The 17,936-nt window shown below is 37.5% G+C and overlaps 2 protein-coding genes across 2 annotated transcripts in view; one reads left to right on the forward strand and one right to left on the reverse strand.

Moving 5' to 3' along the window:
• LOC126689127 (phloretin 4'-O-glucosyltransferase-like) overlaps window positions 1-17,936 on the reverse strand; it is a 78,585-nt gene that overhangs the window by 35,084 nt on the left and 25,565 nt on the right. The window lies entirely within an intron of this gene.
• On the forward strand, window positions 8,777-9,349 carry LOC126690289 (uncharacterized). Its single transcript, XM_050385402.1, has one exon. The coding sequence runs from the start codon at window positions 8,777-8,779 to the stop codon at window positions 9,347-9,349; it is 573 nt and encodes a 190-aa protein (XP_050241359.1).

A 17,936-nucleotide genomic window follows, 5' to 3' on the forward strand; every position in this document is an offset into this window, starting at 1 on the left:
ATGAGGGGCAGTCATTGTTGTAGTTTCTGATAACATCAGCAAAATTGTTGAAGTAGTAGAAATTTCAACCCAAAAGACAAACCCACGAAAAAAATGTCAATGTAAATATGGAGATTAACCCAAATACTCAAAAGAAAATCAATTCTAAACATAACAAAAGAATAAGATAGAAAGAAAATGTAAGGCACATATGAAAGCAAATAAAAAATTCGACGTAAAAGATAAAATTCATTAATAACAATATAAACAAATATCCACATATGTTGAATTGAAATTTTATTAATAATAACAATATAAACAAATTTGACATAAAATTCATTAATCAAAGAAGAAAAATTGAATCAAATTGCTTGTAAATTTTTTATTTTTTTTATATCCTAAAGTGAAGTTAAGTTTAGGGTTTTGAGGTGATAATTTCTAAGGTTTTGAGGAGGGAAAAGAGACTCCTAATAGGAGTCCTTCTCTCTTTTTTTTCTTAATCCTAACTTTTTTTTGTTTGTTTGTTATGTGAGTCTCTCTCTCTCTCTTTATTTATTTATTTTTTTGAATCCTAAAGTGAAGTTAAGTTTAGGGTTTTGAGGTGGTAATTATTAAGACTTTGAGGACGGGAGAGAGAGTCCTAACAGGAGTCTCTCTCTCTTTCTCTCTTTTTCTTAATCTAACATTAGGTTTTTTTATTTTTATTTTATTTTTTTTAACATAAGTCCCTTTTATTTTTTTTGAGTCCTATTTTCAGCGTGAGTTTTTTTTTTTTTTTTTTGAGTCCTATCATAATTTTTGTTTTTATATAGGTTATCAACGTTTGAGTTTGAGTTTAAGTTAGACTTGTTAAAGAGATAGAGTTTTATTCTTTGTTAAGTTTTGATTAAACAAAAATAATTTTACTTTTTAAAAAATGATAATGATGAGTTTAAGTTAGACTTGTTATAGAGATAGAGCTAGTTTTATTCCTTGTTAAATTTGAACTAAATAAAAATAATTTTATTTTAATAAATTTAAGGCGAAAATCACATTTTCGTCCCTACATTTTTAGGCAATTCTCACTTTGGTCCCTAGATTTTATTTTTACCACTTTTAGTCCCTATTTAAAAAAACGTCATTCATTTTAGTCCTTTCCGTCAATGCCCTAACGGCAAAATCCTAGGTGGCAAACAGAACTACAAAATAATAATAAAAATTTTATTTTGGCATTAAAAAATGCCACGTCAGCATCTAAATTAAAAAAAATTAATTTATTAATTTTAACTAAATAAAAAAAATTAAAAACAGAATTAAAAACCAAAAATCACATGAATTGAAATCTAAGTGTGTCTTGAACAAGAACAACAAGAACACAAACTTAGATTTAAGAACACAAACCTAGAAATTAAAAAAAAAAAAAAAAAACCAACAAACTATTATATTGACATTTGGAAAGAACCCAAACAAGGAAGCACTTGCAAAGGGTTAACACCCAAGTCAAGTTCACAAATTCCATTCTATTATCACAACACGAATTCATCAAAATGCAGATTGTGGAAATGTCAAGAGACCCCACACCTCAAGCAGAAGCTCAGTATCGAAAGAATGCAGATCTAAGAGTCCAGGACTGAAGTCGCCATCAGGCGAATCTTACCTAATGGCATCGTTGACATTCGCAACTCTTATGCCGTTCCTCACAGCGAGTCCACCGATTAGGTTTTTTCTTTTTTTCGATTTTTAGCTATTTATTGGTTTCTGTTTGGTTGCTGAGAAAATATAGAAAGTAGAAACGGAATATATGCTTAAAATTTGAGAGGTTGGGTTTTCATTGTTTGGGATTTGAGATAACGAAACGTTTGATTTGAAATTTGTAATGTGAAGAGCTTTTAGGAATGGAATTTAGTGTTAATGTTTTTGAACGTCAACAAGTTTCAGATTTCTGATGTAGTTTTGTTTATCGGAATTGCAGGTTGCTTTAGATATTGAGTACCATCACAATATGTTAGTGTCCCACAATATATTGAGTACCATCACAGATTTCTGATGTGGTTTTGTTTGTTGGTTTTATTTACCCTTTTTTTTTTAAAATTTCTGGGTTTGTGTTCTTAGATCTGGGTTTGTGTTCTTGTTGTTCTTGTTCAATACACACTTAGATCTCAATTCATGTGATTTTTGGTTTTTAATTTTGTTTTTGATTTTTTTATTTAGTTAAAATTAATAAATAATTTTTTTTTTTTAATTTAGATGCTAACGTGGCATTTTTTAATGCCAAAATAAAAATTTTTTATTATTGTTTTAATAGTTCTGTTTGCCACCTAGGATTTTGCCGTTAGGGCACCGACGGAAAAGACTAAAATGGATGGCGTTTTTCTAAATAGGGACTAAAAGCGGTAAAAATAAAATATAGGGGCCAAAGTGGGAATTGCCTCAAAATGTAGGAACGAAAATGTGATTTTTGCCTAAATTTAAATATTGTGCTAATGTGGAAAATTATGAGAGCTTCAGAGACTTTGGTTATATATATATGTGTGTGTGTGTAGGGATGAAGGGCCCAGATGAGAATATTCGATCGTGGGCCATGCCCGAGGATATCAAATAGCCCGAGGACAGACCAGTGCAAATGAAGGCAGATAAATTTTGGGTTGAGGAAGAGGTCAAGACATGATGAGTAGGTGATGTTGTTCGAGGAGCAATGCCACCTTGGCCAACAGTACAAAGGCCTAAAGTCCAACTACCCATCAAGTACTGGGCAACAGGCAATCGTGCTTGGATGGATAAGCGTCAGAAAGATATAAGACAAATGAGAAGTGAGAAATATCTGAGAAGAAAGCTGTTACCACCGCATTGAATGATTTACATCTAACTCCCTGGCTGTATTAATGTGGAAGTGATGTTTGAATAGTAACTTTCAGCTTTACAACTAACCCCAAAGACTTCAGGATGGTGTTGATGGGACAAGTATCAAGAAGATTAGTAGTCTGATCTACACGTGGAGGGCTAAGATGAAAGAAAGAAAGAAAGTATAAAAGGGATGAACTTCCTCACAGAGGGGATAGGGAGAAAAACCAGAGAAAACATCATTATGTAACCAATAACTATAATTTTTGTATAAGTCTAAGAAATATATAAGAACATACCTTCCTCGAACTTGACCGAGGAGAGCCTTTTTTGTTCAAACTGTTTGTTCATTCAACTAATAACTAATCTATTGTGACCAATATCTTCCTAACTCATTGAACGTTCAGTCTCAAGCCCACCCTTTAACAAATTCATTGTTTTGGGCTCATTGGGCCATTGTCTATCCATTTCTTGGGCTGTGGAGCAAAACGTGCCCCTACAATATATATATATATATATATATATATAAAGTGCATAATTTTGTATATTTGTGCTTATATAAAATATTTTTAATTAAAATTATCAGTAAATTTTTTTTTTTTTTTTTTTTTTATAATTCCTTATTTATTAATGAAAAGAGTGATTTGAACTCAAGCAGTTAAATCTTTTCTAATACTTGTATAAAACAGTTATCCTAAAATAATTAATTTTAAACTTAAGATTAAAAAATCAATTGTATTTGTACACCTAAAAGAAATTTCATTTTTAAGTCTTATTTTGATAGTTAAATCATCTGTTTTAGCGTTGATTTGATTTAAATGGTTAATACCCTAAGTTAAAAAAATAGAGTAATGTCTCTAATTATATTGTGCTTTAGGCTTTAAGAACACATATATTAACATTACACATGAAAAATAATCCAAAATTTTGAAATTAAAAATAAAAATAAAAAAGAAATTAAGAAAATATAGACTTACATAGGAATTTGGACTGAAAAATCTAATTTTGCTAAATATTATCTATGATCTAAAATGATAAAGGAGGTATTCTAAATTAAATTTAGTTAGATTTTTGAAGAAATATGGGAGGAATTCCGCATACTAATAAATTAACACAAAGTACAAGCAAAATGAAATAAAGAAAGAAAGATAAACATTGATAAAGTCATAACAATCAATAAGTAAAAGTAACTTGGAATTAGATTGCACTACAGCACATAAAGAAATGTTTCAAACCAAAATTTTCATAGTGGTAATCAATTGAGAAAATCAAAATGCTTACAAACTAAATACATAGAATAACCAAAACCTATAACACAAAATAGTTCAAAAGTTGAGAATTTAAAAATAAAAATAAAAAACTTACCTAAGAGAAACCAAGAATTTAAATGGGTGTCCCTTATTTTTCTTATTTATAGTAGACTTCCTTTAATATAATATCCATACACGAAAATTTAGAAACAAAAAACAATAAGTAAGATGAATTTATTTGATCAAAACTATCATATACAAATAAATATGCGTAAGTTGCAACTTGAAAAAAAAATGTAGGGTGCAAGAAGGATTCTATGGAAAGACACACCATTGGTGAATTAATATATATAAGTTTTGAAATTTTGATAATAGATTTTTAGTTGGAGTAAGATTTAAATTTTTGAAACTTGGATGATAAATTTTTAGCTAAATTAAATTATAATTAAATCTTATTCCTTAATTTGAGGAAATATACCCTAACAATTAATAAAAGAAAATTTTAAATAATTAATAAAACTTAAGATGCAACATCAGGGGAAAAAAAGCGTGGGGTGTTGTCAGTTGTGTGGGATTTTGGATTTTAGTTTAGAATTTATTTATTTTTTACTTTTTTTTTCTAGGGAAGGATGTTAAAAAAATTATAATAACTTTTTAGTTTGAATAGAATTTAAATTTGTTAAAATTTAAATACCAATTTTTTACGTAAATTAAACTATTGTTAATTTTATCCCTTAATTTGAGGAAATATATCCTAACAATTAATAAAAATTAATTTAATAATTAATGAGAGTAGTTGTTTATTTGGAAAAAAATTGTTCCAAACATAGAGAGAGTGTATCATATAAATTTATCAACTCCTATGAATCTATACAACATGTATATCCTTCCAATACAAATACATATGAAGTTTCAAACTTGAAAAAAAAAAAAAGCGTGGGTTGCAAGAGATTCTATAGAAAGACCATTGATGAATATATATAATTTTTGAAATTTAGATAATAGATTCTTAGTTGGAGTAGGATTTAAATCTCTAAAACTTAAATGCATGTTGTATGTTTTGTTAAAACATTTATTATTACTTTATCTAAAGAAATTGACAAAAACAAATAGGTTGTTGCTTCTGTAGGGACTAGGGCCCAAAATAGCATATTGGGCCTTGAGCCTTGTCTGAGGACATGGATAAGTTCGAGGAGGAGCGAGTAATTTTTAAATGTCCCTAGCTAAATTCTCAAAGATGAGGAATAAGTGGGAGGCAATCCGAGTAGGAAATCCTCCTCGGATATGATGAAAGTAGTTCACAATATGTACTCCATCCATTAGTATAATCCTCCAAGAAGCTCCAATGATGAAGACACGTTTCAAGAACATACAAGAAGGAAGGAAACCTAAAAATATCTAAAGGAAAGCTGCCACCACCGCATTAAATGCACTGCAGCTACTTTTCTAGCCGCATTTATGTGGAGAAGACCTCTAAACAGTACTGTTTGGGCTACCACAACTTACAAGGAACCAGAGAGGGTGTCTGATGGGACAGGTACTCAAGTGAGGGTTCGGATGACCAACAAGTGGAGGGTGAAGATGATTCAAAGGAAGATATATAAGGTAGAAGGCTCTTCATGGAGAAGAGATCAGAAAAAAGAAAGAAAGAGAACACTATAATAATCCAAATTGTCTCTATATTCAGCTGTGATCTATATACAATTATAGTCTCCTCGGACTGAAGGTCTATTGATATTAATATATCATGTTTGCATTTGATTAACATCAAATTCTATATTAGCCGTTGTTCAAATCGTTAGGGCCTAGTTCTTTGACCTACTCTCTACAAATTTATTGTATTGGGCTCATTGGGCCGAGATTCCATACGCATTGGGCTTGCGCTACAAATCGGGACCCTACAATTGGGGCCGTCTGTGGGGAGAACTTGTCTGGTAGTAAAACAACGGTCAAATCTGGAAAATTTAGGCTCACATAAAGCAAAATCCATGACATCTCAACAGGAAAATCCTTTCGTCAATCTTGAATGCAGGAAAGATAGAGAGGGCATGATGCGAACCTCAATAGACACGCTTTGAGACCCAACAAAAATATTGGAATATGTTGCGAACCTTAATCGACACGCTTTGAGACCCAACAAAAATATTGGAATACTTGCCCAAGAAAACTAAAATTCAGATTTTGATAGAAAAACCCTGACCCAACGTTTATAAGTGAAACACGAACCAAAGGTGTAAGTAACACCTTGACCCAATGATTATAATTGAATCATGAACCAAAGGTATAAAGTTTGAACGCCACAAGGAAGAATCCCTGATAAGTTCACAGTTCTTGATGAACCAAAAGGAGAGCAAAGCCTCACCTTTTCTGTTTTTTATTCAATAATTCTCTATTACAATGAGTGCATGCTACTTATAAGGCATGACTGAAAAATAGAAAATATGAAAAACGTAGTAAATAATAAAACCCTAAATAAAAGTTGATTTGGTCTGAAATTAGCATATCCAAAATAGGAAAATAGCTAAAAAACGTTCTAAATAATAAAAGCCTAAAATTAAGGTAGATTTGGTCTAAAATAATAAGTTCTAGAATAGGAAAAATGGCTATTAACTAATATGGGGCTGGAAAGTCAATCAGCCATTAATCCACGCTATAAATCACGCCTAATCAAAGCAGATCAGCCCTCAATAGCTTGGATTAAATTTATTACACCTTCATCTTCCTTTAGGCCAAGCTTGAAATGTCCTGCGTTAGAATTAGCCCAAATCTCTTGAATCAGCCCATTAAGTGCTTCTTTGATCTTGCTTTAGTAATAGGCCCAACTGGAACATGCAATGGATCCTTGAATGCTTTGTGATTCTCATCATTTGAGACCCAACAAAAATATTGGAATACTTGCCCAAGAAAGCTAAAATTCAAATTTTGATAGAAAACCCTGACCCAACATTTATAAGTGAAACACGAACCAAAGGTATAAGTAACACCTTGACCCAATGATTATAATTGAATCACGAACCAAAGGTATAAAGTTTGAATGCCACAAGGAAGAATCCCTGATAAGTTCACAGTTCTTGAAGAACCAAAAGAAGAGCAAAGCCTCACCTTTTCTGATTTTTATTCAATAATTTATGAAAAACGTTTACAGACTTAGAGGACTATTTAAGGGCTCCATAAAACTTGACAGACAAGAAAATATATTCTAAAATAACTCCTAATTGATACCTAACCATATCAGGAATAAAATTTGACCTAAAAAGCATTAAATGCACCTAAAAACAAGGAAATAAATCACCTAAACCTAAAATAACTTTTTTTTTTTTTTACATAAAAATACCAAAAATAATAAATTACAGTAATTAAATAGTAAATTGTGTCCTACATCAGGGCAACATGCACGTTACGCACACAAGCAAAATCCATTCTCGGGCTGGGAGTCACGTTTCTCAAGAACAACATAATAAAGACATGCAAAGGGAAATCGACCAGCTTAAGAAGAAGTTATGCCATGCACAACGAAAATGGGCTCTTACCCCGTCTGATTCCTCCTCCGACGATGAGAAGGATAGCGGTTATTGACGTAGATCAAGGACTCCCCCCAACGAACGAATCCTTCTCATATGAAGAAGAGCATCGTAGTGAATGTCGATGCAAAATCCCTATTCACAGAGGGTTGGGAAATGATGTGATGAGCAAAGTTTTGAACCAGATTGCCAAGTCATCGTTCACACGTAGAATCGAAAGAGTAGCTCCTCTTTAGCATTTCCATAAGCCAACATTCACTATCTATAATGGGTGAACAGACCCGGTGGAGCATGTGAGCCATTTCAGTCAGAAAATGGCTGTCTAATCTAAAGACGAAGCCTTGATGTGCAAGATGTTCCCGTCCAGTTTAGGACCCATGGCGATGAGATGGTTCGATGGCTTGAAGACAGGTTCTATAAATTCCTTTAATGAGCTCACTCGGGCGTTTGGCTCCCGCTTTATCACATGTACGAGGGTCCCTCAGCCTTTAGACTCCTTGCTGTCTTTGTCCATGCGAGAAGGGGAAACCCTGAAAACGTACTCGGACAGGTACTGGGAGATGTATAATGAAATAGAGGGGGACTTTGAAGATTGCCATCAGTACTTTCAAGAGTGGACTCGCAGCCAATCATGGTTTAAGGAAGTCCTTAACAGGAAAACCAGTCACCAGTCTGCGCCAACTTATGGATCGTATTGACAAGTATAAAAGGGTTGAAGAAGATCAGCAACTGGGTAAAGGAAAAGCTAAGGTTATCCCTCAGGAGAAAAGGGATTTCAAGTTGGACTGATTCAATAATAACTGGCCCCGGAGAGATTTTGCTGGACAATCAGGGTCTACCAACACCCAGACCGTTAATACAGTATTTCGAGAATCGGTACATCAGGTTCTAGAGAAGATTAAGAACGAGCCATTCTTCAAATGGCCAAATAAGATGGCTGGAAACCCCTTGAAACACAACCAAAACCTTTATTGTCAATATCATCAGGACTAGGGACACACCACGGAAGATTGCAGGAATCTTTGGGATCATTTGGACTAGCTTGTCCGAGAAGGGAAGTTGAAGCAACTACTACATCATTCTAGTGGCCAAGCGGGACAGACAATTTTGGATCCACGAAGAAATTCTTCCTCAAGACCTCCTCTAGGAACGATCAATGTCATCTTCGCTGCCCCCAGTAGAATCGGCTCCTGTCCTTCCAAAGTAATGTCGATGGCTCGGCTATCAACTGAAAATAGTAATTCAGAACTAAAAAGAGCCAGAATAGAGGCCCCGTTAGTCTTGGGCTTCTCGGCCAATGATAAAATCGAAACTATCCAACCCCATGACGATGCTTTGGTGGTCACACTCAGAATAGGGGGGTATGATGTGAAAAGAGTGTTGGTAGATCAGGGAAGCCCTGTTGAGATAATGTACCTTGACCTGTACAAGGGGCTGAATTTGAGACCCGAGGACCTGACAGTGTACGATTCCCCATTAGTAAGTTTCGAGGGGAAGATAGTTACTCCAAGGGGTGAGATTAGACTGCCAATACAGATCAGTTCGGATGTGGTGAAAGTGGACTTCATTGTGGTGGATGCTTATTTACCTTATACGGCTATTGTGGCCAGGCCTTGGCTCTATGCTTTGGAAGCCGTTTCCTCTACCCTCCACCAGAAGGTAAAATATCCATCCAACGGCCAAGTTAAAGAGATTGTAGGGAATCAATCCATGGCTAGACAGTGCATGGTGGTTGCCATCTTGCATAGGCCCAATATGAAGTCCTCGGCGCTCATCTAGAGAACGTTCTGACGCTATTAAAGATGAGGTGACGAAGCTTAAATAGGCGGGGGCTATTAAAGAGGTTTTCTATCTTGAATGGCTGGCAAATACTATGGTAGTGAAGAAAAAGAACCGAAAATGGCGAGTGTGTGTGGATTTCACGAATTTAAACAGGGATTGTCTGAAAGATCCCTTTCCTATGCCTTGGATAGACTAGTTGGTAGATGCTACTGTAGGCCATCCTCAGATGAGCTTTTTAGACGCTTTTCAAGGATACCATCAAATACCATTAGCACTAGAGGACTAGGAAAAGATAGCTTTTGTTACTCCCACTGGAAACTACCACTACAAGGTAATGCCCTTCGGCTTCAAAAATGCAAGATCCATCTATCAAAGGATGATGACTAAGATTTTTGAGCCTCAGTTAGGCAAGAATATTGAAGTCTATATAGACAACATGGTAGTGAAGAGCAAAGTGGTGTCCGAGCATATGGGAGACCTTAGAAACATTTTCGAAATACTGAGAGAACACAAGTTGCGCCTTAATGCCTCCAAATGTTCTTTTGGTGTGGGATCAGGATCGTTCCTGGGCTACATGGTAACCCACCGAGGAATTGAAATTAACCCCGATCAAGTTAAGACGATAAACGATCTACAACCACCTCGAAATCCAAAAGAAGTTTAGAAACTAACCGAAATGACTGCTGCTTTAAATCGGTTTATTTCTCGATCCGCAGATAGATGTAGACCTTTCTTCCTATTGATGAATAAATGGAAAGGATTTAAATGGATTGAAGAATGTGCTTTGGCATTTCAGCAGCTTAAAGAATACCTATCCTAGCCACCTATTATGTCCAACCCTGAGACAGACGAAGTCTTGTTTTCTTATATTGTGGTGGCCCCCCACGCTGTGAGCCTGGTATTGATACGGGTTGATGATAGAGTACAATGGTCAGTTTATTATGTGAGCAAATCACTGCATGAGGCCGAAATTCGCTACCTACCACTGGAGAAGGCTATCCTGGCAGTGGTGCATGGTACAAGAAAGCTTCCCCAATATTTCCAAGCGCATATAGTCATCGTCCTAACTCAACTTCCACTCAAGGCCATACTTTGAAGTGTTGATTACACAGGGAGGATTGCAAAATGGGGCACAGTTCTAGGGGCTTTTGATATTAAATACATGCCTCGTACTTCTGTCAAGGGTCAAGTATTGGCAGATCTCGTGGCCGAATTCACTGAACCCTTGTTAGAAGAATTATCAACAACGCATAACATGGATGGAAAATCGGTTGACACAATATCCCTACAAGAACTTTCAGACTGGAAGGTATACATTGATGGTGTGGCAAGCCAAAGGGGCTCTGGAGTAGGGCTAGTTCTAATCTCACCCGAGAAGCTCACCATAGAAAAGTCACTAAGATTAGGCTTCTTGGCCACGAATAACGAAGCTGAATACAAAGCCTTGCTGGAGGGAATGTCCATGGTTCAAAGAATGGGAGGAAAGACAGTAAAGATGTTCTTAGACTCGAGATTGATTGTCGGCCAAGTGAAGGGTGAGCTAGAAGCAAGGGATGATAGGATGCAAGGATATTTAAATCAAGTTTGACATCTGCAGTCAGGATTTGAATCCTTCATTCTTTTGCATGTCCCCAAGAGTGGAAATACACACACCGATTCTCTAGCCACGCTGGCAACCTTCTCGACACAAAGCCTACCTTGGGTTATCCTTATAGAAGACTTATGTAAACCCACGAAAGTCAAGGGACCAGTAGGTCATGTTCACCAAATCAGGGTGAGGCCCAATTGGATGGATTCTATAGTGTTATATCTGAGAGAAGACATCTTGCCAGAAGACAGAGGCTGAAAAGATAAGGAGAAAAACACCTCGTTTTTGGCTATCCAAGGACCAAAAATTATACAAGCGCTCTTTCTCTGGGCCATATCTACTCTGTGTTCATCCCGAAGCAACAGAGCTACTCCTTGAGGAGTTGCATGAAGGAATTTGTGGAAGCCATACGGGAGGCAGATCTTTATCTCACAGGGCCATCACTCAGGGCTACTAGTGGCCAAATATGTAGAAAGAAGCATAGAAGTATGTGAAGAAGTGTGATCAATGTCAGAGATTTGCACCAAACATACATTAGCTAGGTGGAGTTCTGAATCCCTTGTTTAGCCCTTGGCGTTTTGCTCAATGGGGCTTAGATATAGTCGACCCTTTCCCCAAAGCAGCAGGGAACAAGAGGTATTTGCTGGCCGGCACTGACTATTTTACTAAATGGGTTGAAGCTGAACCGCTAGCAAACATCAGAGATGTGGATGCTAAAAACTTTATTTGGAAGAACATTATTACCCGATTCGGGGTCCCTCATTCCCTCATCTCGAATAATGGTTTTCAGTTTGACAATAAGTCCTTCAGAAGATACTGTTGTGAATTGGGAATTACGAATAAATATTCTACTCCAGCTTATCCTCAAGGAAATGGGCAAGCCGAGGCTATTAATAAGGTCATAGTTAGTGGACTCAAGAAAAGGTTAGATGATACGAAGGGAAAATGGGTGGAAGAATTGCCACATGTCTTATAGACGTATTGAACCACACCTCGTAAATCAACAGGAGAAACCCCCTTTTCAATGACTTATGGAGCCGAAGCTGTTATTCCCTTAGAGACAGGCTTCCCAACACTAAAAACTAGCTCATTCAATCCAAGTAGTAACAATAACTTGCTAGAAAGGATTTTGGATCTTATCGAAGAAAGAAGAGAAAGTGCAATGGTTCAATTGGCATACTACTAACACAAACTCAAACAAGGTTATGATGCCAAGGTAAAGTGAAGGCCACTAGTGCCTGGTGATTTGGTATTGAGGAAAGTTCTAGGCACAACAAAGAATCCAGCATGGGGAAAACTAGGACCCAATTGGGAAGGACCGTATTGCATCACCTCTGTGGCGGGAATAGGGGCCTATCTTCTTGAGGACTTAGATGAACGTGTAATACCGCGCCCTTGGAATGTAAACAACTTGAAAATGTATTATTATTAATGAAATTCTCTTTTATCAGATAAATTCTCTTGATGTGTAAAAGCATTGTGTTCCATATTACTCTATTCAAGTATTAAACAGAACCTGAGTTCTGCGTGGCTCCTCGAACCTCAAATTTAGGGAAAATTAATTACTCTTAACATCTATTCAAGTATTAAACAGAACCTAAGTTTTGCATGGCTCTTTGGACCACAAACTTAGGGAAAATTAATTACTTTTGACAGCTATTCAAGTATTAAACAGAACGTAAGTTCTGCATAGCTTCTCGGACCACAAACTTAGGGAAAATTAATTATTTTTGACATCTATTCAAGTAATTACTTTTGACATCTATTCAAGTATTAAACAAAACCTAAGTTTTGCATGGCTTCTCAGACCACAGACTTAGGGAAAATTAATTACTTTTGACATCTATTTAAGTATTAAACAGAACCTAAGTTCTGCATGGCTCATCGGACCACATGCTTAGGAGAAATTAAATATTTTTGTCATCTATTCAAGTATTAAACAGAACCAAAACTCTGCATGGCTTCTTGGACCACAGGCTTAAGGGAAATTAATTACTTTTGACTTCTATTCAAGTATTAAACAGAACCTAAGTTCTGCATGGCTCCTCAGACCATAGGCTTAGGGGAAATTAATTACTTTTGATATCTGTTCAAATTTTAAATATCTTAAGATATGTCAGGTTTCTCGAATCACATATTGGGGTGAAATTACTCAAAGGCATGTACATAAATGTTTAAACAAAACCTAAAGCCAAAATGGATTCAAGGTAAATTTAAACTTATATTTATGGGCAACATACAAATTGTCTGCCTCTTTTATTTTCTTTCATATGATATAAGTCCATGAATATCAATCTTCATTACCTAAGATTCAATTCACAACTTTACTCTTGATACTTAATCAGATTATTAAGCAAAGTATTATTGTTGGCTTCAATTAAAGGCACGGTAACATCAATTCAATGCCATGTATAAAAAAAAAAAATAATGAAAATCAAATTACATGAGGTAAAATAATAAAGGATGAAAGGAAGAACATTCTCATTAAGTAATAAAGAAGATACATTGAACGCATTGACATAATGTCATTTAAAAAAAAAAAAAAACTTTTAAACTACTACAAAAAGGAGTCCGAGGGGCTAAGCTTCAGCAGGAGGATCTTCTTTTTGGCTTGGCTTAGTAGTAGGAGCATCCTTGGCCTTAGGATCAGCTTCTTGAGTCTCGGCCTTTGCTTCCTTTGCCTTAGCTGCATCTTTGGCCTTGGCAGAGGGCTTTTTCCCCTTATCTTTGCCCTTGCCTTTCTCCCCTTCAACCCTCTGGCCTTGGTCACCAGCCTGGCTGGATCCCTTTGAAATTGCAGGAAGAGGGAGGGCATCCGGGATGGCCAATGGCTGCTCGGAAGATTCTGGCGCAAGGGCAGGAAGAGAGGAGTCAGCTGGGACCTCACGGATCTCTAGGTGATAGAAAACATTTTCAGGCAGCCTCTAAACAGAGTCGGCTGGGACTCATGCAACAGTGAGGGCCTTATCCCGTGTCACGTTGCAATAGTCCCTGCACACCTTTGAAAGTTCCTCAACAAGCCTTACTTGAGTTTCCTCCACACCAAACTGATATGCAGCCTTCTTCTCAGCCTCGGCTGCTTCCCTGACCAGTTGAGCTTCTTTCTTAGCCTTCTGCAACTCAACCTTAAGATCTATAACCGACTGCTTTTGTGTGGCCAGATCTATCTCAGTTATGTACAGTTTTTGGCGCTGATCCTCAGCCTGCCTCTCAGCTGTTTTCAAGCCAGCCTTAGCACTCGAGCGAGCTTGGTCCGCCACTTTAAGTTTCTCAATCAGATCTATTTGCTCCTGCTTAGCAACTCCCAATGATTTCTCAAATTCAGCACGAGTGAGGGCCTCAGCATGGGCCTGTTTACGAGAGTCACGGTACCACTCCTCGGCCACAAAAACTTGTTGAGTAATCTGCCCAAAGACCACAAAAATAATATGGGTTAAAAGCTAAAATACAATTTAACATCTAAATTCATAAATGGATAAGTTGTTTACCATAGCAAGATCCCTCTTCAGGGACATAAAAAGGTCAGTCTGCGAAAAGCGCCTGTAGGCCTCCATATCCTTAGGCAGGAGTAGAGGTTGCTCCAGGGCTTCAGCTATGTATCCGGCTCGACCCCTTTGAAACTCCCAAACCGAGGCATTCCAGGGAAGAGGAGCCCCATCCACTTCCAGCCGAGGACTCCATGTACGTGGTGTTACACGCACATCAGCCCTGTTCTGTTCTTCTCGACTTTCCACAGATTGGGATCTCCTATCTTGGGCATCGAGGTTCACCCTCTGCTGCTTCCTCCCCTTCTAAAGACCCACCTCGCCTTCTTCAAGCATCTCGAGGGGCCTTTTCTTCTTTAGATCAGGATTAGGCTTCAAGCCGAGATCGGTGGAGATCTGTGGAGGAGGAGGGGGAAGATTGGAGGACACTTGGGACTTAGGGGCTGCCTTCGACATTGACTCCTTGCCCCTAGAAGCCAAGAGCTCCCTCAGACTCTTATTGCCTTTGTTTAAAGCCATGCTATCTTCCTCTTCGTCGGAGGAGTTATCCGGGCGGGCGATTACCAGAATAGGAGTGCGAACACTGGAATTCCTGTTCGACTCACCCTTGGCGTCCGAGATGTTGATCAAAGGAGCCCTCGGATTATCTTCTTCTTCAAAATGGAATTTGTCTATCTCCTCCTCTAATGATAAACGAGATGAGGCAATCTCATCTTCAGGAAATGCTGCTGCTTCAGGAAGATTCTGTGGAAGCGGTTGTGCAGCTGGTGGAAAGTTTTGTGGAATTGGCAAGGCAACTGGAGGAAGATCCCTTTGAGCCAAAAATCCTAGCTTGGAAACGTCGATTTGAGCTAGCCTTGAACTCCCGACCCTTATTGCTTGGCCTACGTCCTGGAAGATGTGGGATTGAGGCTCGTTATCCAAGATTAGGTGAGCAGCTCGCAATTGCCCGTCCTCGCTAACAAGAATCTCTGACCTCAGAAGATAATTGAGAGCCTGAACGTTAGTAAGACTAAGTCTTGAAGCAACGTGATTTTTATCTGCAAAAACATCCGAGAAGAAAATCATGGTCAGATCGCTAGAAAAGAATATCTTTCGCCAAAAGAAAATGAAGTGTCAAGCAGAAAGAGTAAAGTTAAAAAGGCTAAAGTCCCCTTCCAAAGGGACTGATCCTAAAGGTACCACACCTGGATCTCCAGCCTGAGTTGGACAATGAAGACTGTCGTTCCATTCCCCTAAGGTAATCAAGTAGTCATCTTTCATACCCTTATTGGACTTAGGGAGACAAGATATCAGCCTAACATCCTCGGACTGGGATTTGAGGTAGTAACCCGCACCGGCGAGCTTGTGGCACTCGTACATGTAAACCACCTCGTGCCACATGAGCCCTAAGCCCAGCTGCTCGTTTAGGACGTCTACGTAGCCCAAGACCCTAAATAGGTTAGGGGTGCACTAGTAGGGGGTCAATCTATGGTTAATCAAATAGTCTCTAGTTATCCTACCCATGGGAAGCGTCATTCCTCCCTCTATAAAAGCAATCATGGGAATGATGACTTGACCCACATCCCTATCAGTCAGTACTCGGTTCAGGGGACAATATTCTAAGACCACCCCCTGTGGGATACGGTACTTAGCCCTAAAACCCTCCATACCGACCAGGGTGTCTACTAAATGCTTGAACCTACCCATCTAGATAAACTGAGAGGCCGAGGAGAAAGGTTAAGAGAAAAAAGGGTAATATAAAGAAATAAAGACTTATGGAAACTCATATGTTAATCTCTAAGACTTTGAGAGGTTTTTCGAAAAACTTCTTACGGGAAATAACTGTGGAGACTCAAGAGTTTAGTGCGTTTTGTGAAGACTGGGCATTGGAGTTCTCTGAAGTTCTTGAAGATTTGTGAGAGAAAAAGGGGAAAAAGGGGTTCCTTCAAAGCTTTATATAGAAGGAGAAGATGAGGGGAGTACTCTCGCTCAAAATACTAGAAGAAATGTCAGCCATTGGATTGGCATTTCACTGTTGGATGTGGGGGACATAAAGCCGCCTAGAGTAATTAATGACGCCTCGTAGATTACAAAGCATCAGTAACCATTATGAGACATGTAAAATCGGATCCTAACACGTGTAAATCAAAAAATCAGTTGATCCTATCTCTTAAAAATCAAAACCCCACTTTTTCTCCTCGGATAGGAGGGAAAAATCAGAGTTTTGAGAGGCTATTGTAGGGACTAGGGCCCAAAATAGCATATTGGGCCTTGGGCCTTGTCCGAGGACATGGATAAGTTCGAGGAGGAGCGAGTAATTGTTAAACGTCCCCAGCTAAAGTCTCAAAGATGAGGAATAAGTGGGAGGCAATCCGAGGAGGAAATCCTCCTCGGATATGATGAAAGTAGTTCACAATATGTACTCCATTCGTTAGTATAATCCTCCAAGAAGCTCCAATGATGAAGACACATTTCAGGAACATACAAGAAGGAAGGAAACCTAAAAAATCTAAAAGAAAGCTGCCACCACCGCATTAAATGCATTGCAGTTACTTTTTTGGCCACAATTATGTGGAGAAGACCTCTGAATAGTATTGTCTGGGCTACCACAACTCACTAGGAACCAGAGAGGGTGTCTAATGGGATAGGTACTTAAGTGAGGGTTCGGATGACCAACAAGTAGAGGGTGAAGATGATTCAAAGGAAGATATATAAGGTAGAAGGCTCTTCATGGAGAAGAGATTGGAAAAAAGAAAGAAAGAGAACACTGTAATAATCCAAATTGTCTCTATATTCAGCTGTGATCTATATACAATTATAGTCTCCTCGGACTGAAAGTCTATTGATATTAATATATCGTGTTTGCATTTGATTAACATCAAATTCTATATTAGCCGTTGTTCAAATCGTTAGGGCTTAGTTCTTTGACCCACTCTCTACAAATTTATTGTATCGGGCTCATTGGGCCTAGATTCCATACGCATTGGGCTTGCGCTACAAATCGGGACCCTACAGCTTCTATCAACTGAAATTTAGATGCATGTTGCATGTTTTGTTAAAATACTTATTATTACTTTATTTAAAGAAATTGATAAGAACAATTTAGTTGTTATCTCTATTAAGTGAAATTTAGATGCATGTTGCATATTTTGATATACTTATGGTTATTTTATTTAAAATGCGTGTTGCATGTTTTTTAAAATACTTATTGTTATTTTATTTAAAATACATGTTGCATATTTGGTTAAAACACTTATTGTTACTTTGTCTAAAAAAAGAACAAATAAGTTGTTGTCTCTATTTAAAAAATTGTTTTATCCAAAATATTGTTGTAATTTGCAAGGTTTTAAAACCAAACCAGACTGGCCAGTCTGACTAGTTGAACTGGGAACCAGAGGCCAGTCCGGTTAGGAAAAAAAATGCTTAAAATCGGTCAAAACCAGGAAAAATTGGTAAAAAACCTGGAGAAATTGGGAACCGAAAGCAAATCTAGTTTTGCCCCTGGTTTAGTTTTTAAAACCATAATTTG

The sequence above is a fragment of the Quercus robur genome, chromosome 6 (assembly GCF_932294415.1).
Source record: "Quercus robur chromosome 6, dhQueRobu3.1, whole genome shotgun sequence".
Classification (NCBI taxonomy): Eukaryota; Viridiplantae; Streptophyta; class Magnoliopsida; order Fagales; family Fagaceae; genus Quercus; species Quercus robur.

Bases quoted from the DNA above. Each gene is read 5' to 3' on its own strand.
- LOC126690289 (XM_050385402.1), top strand. From the start codon at position 8,777: ATGTCGATGGCTCGGCTATCAACTGAAAATAGTAATTCAGAACTAAAA.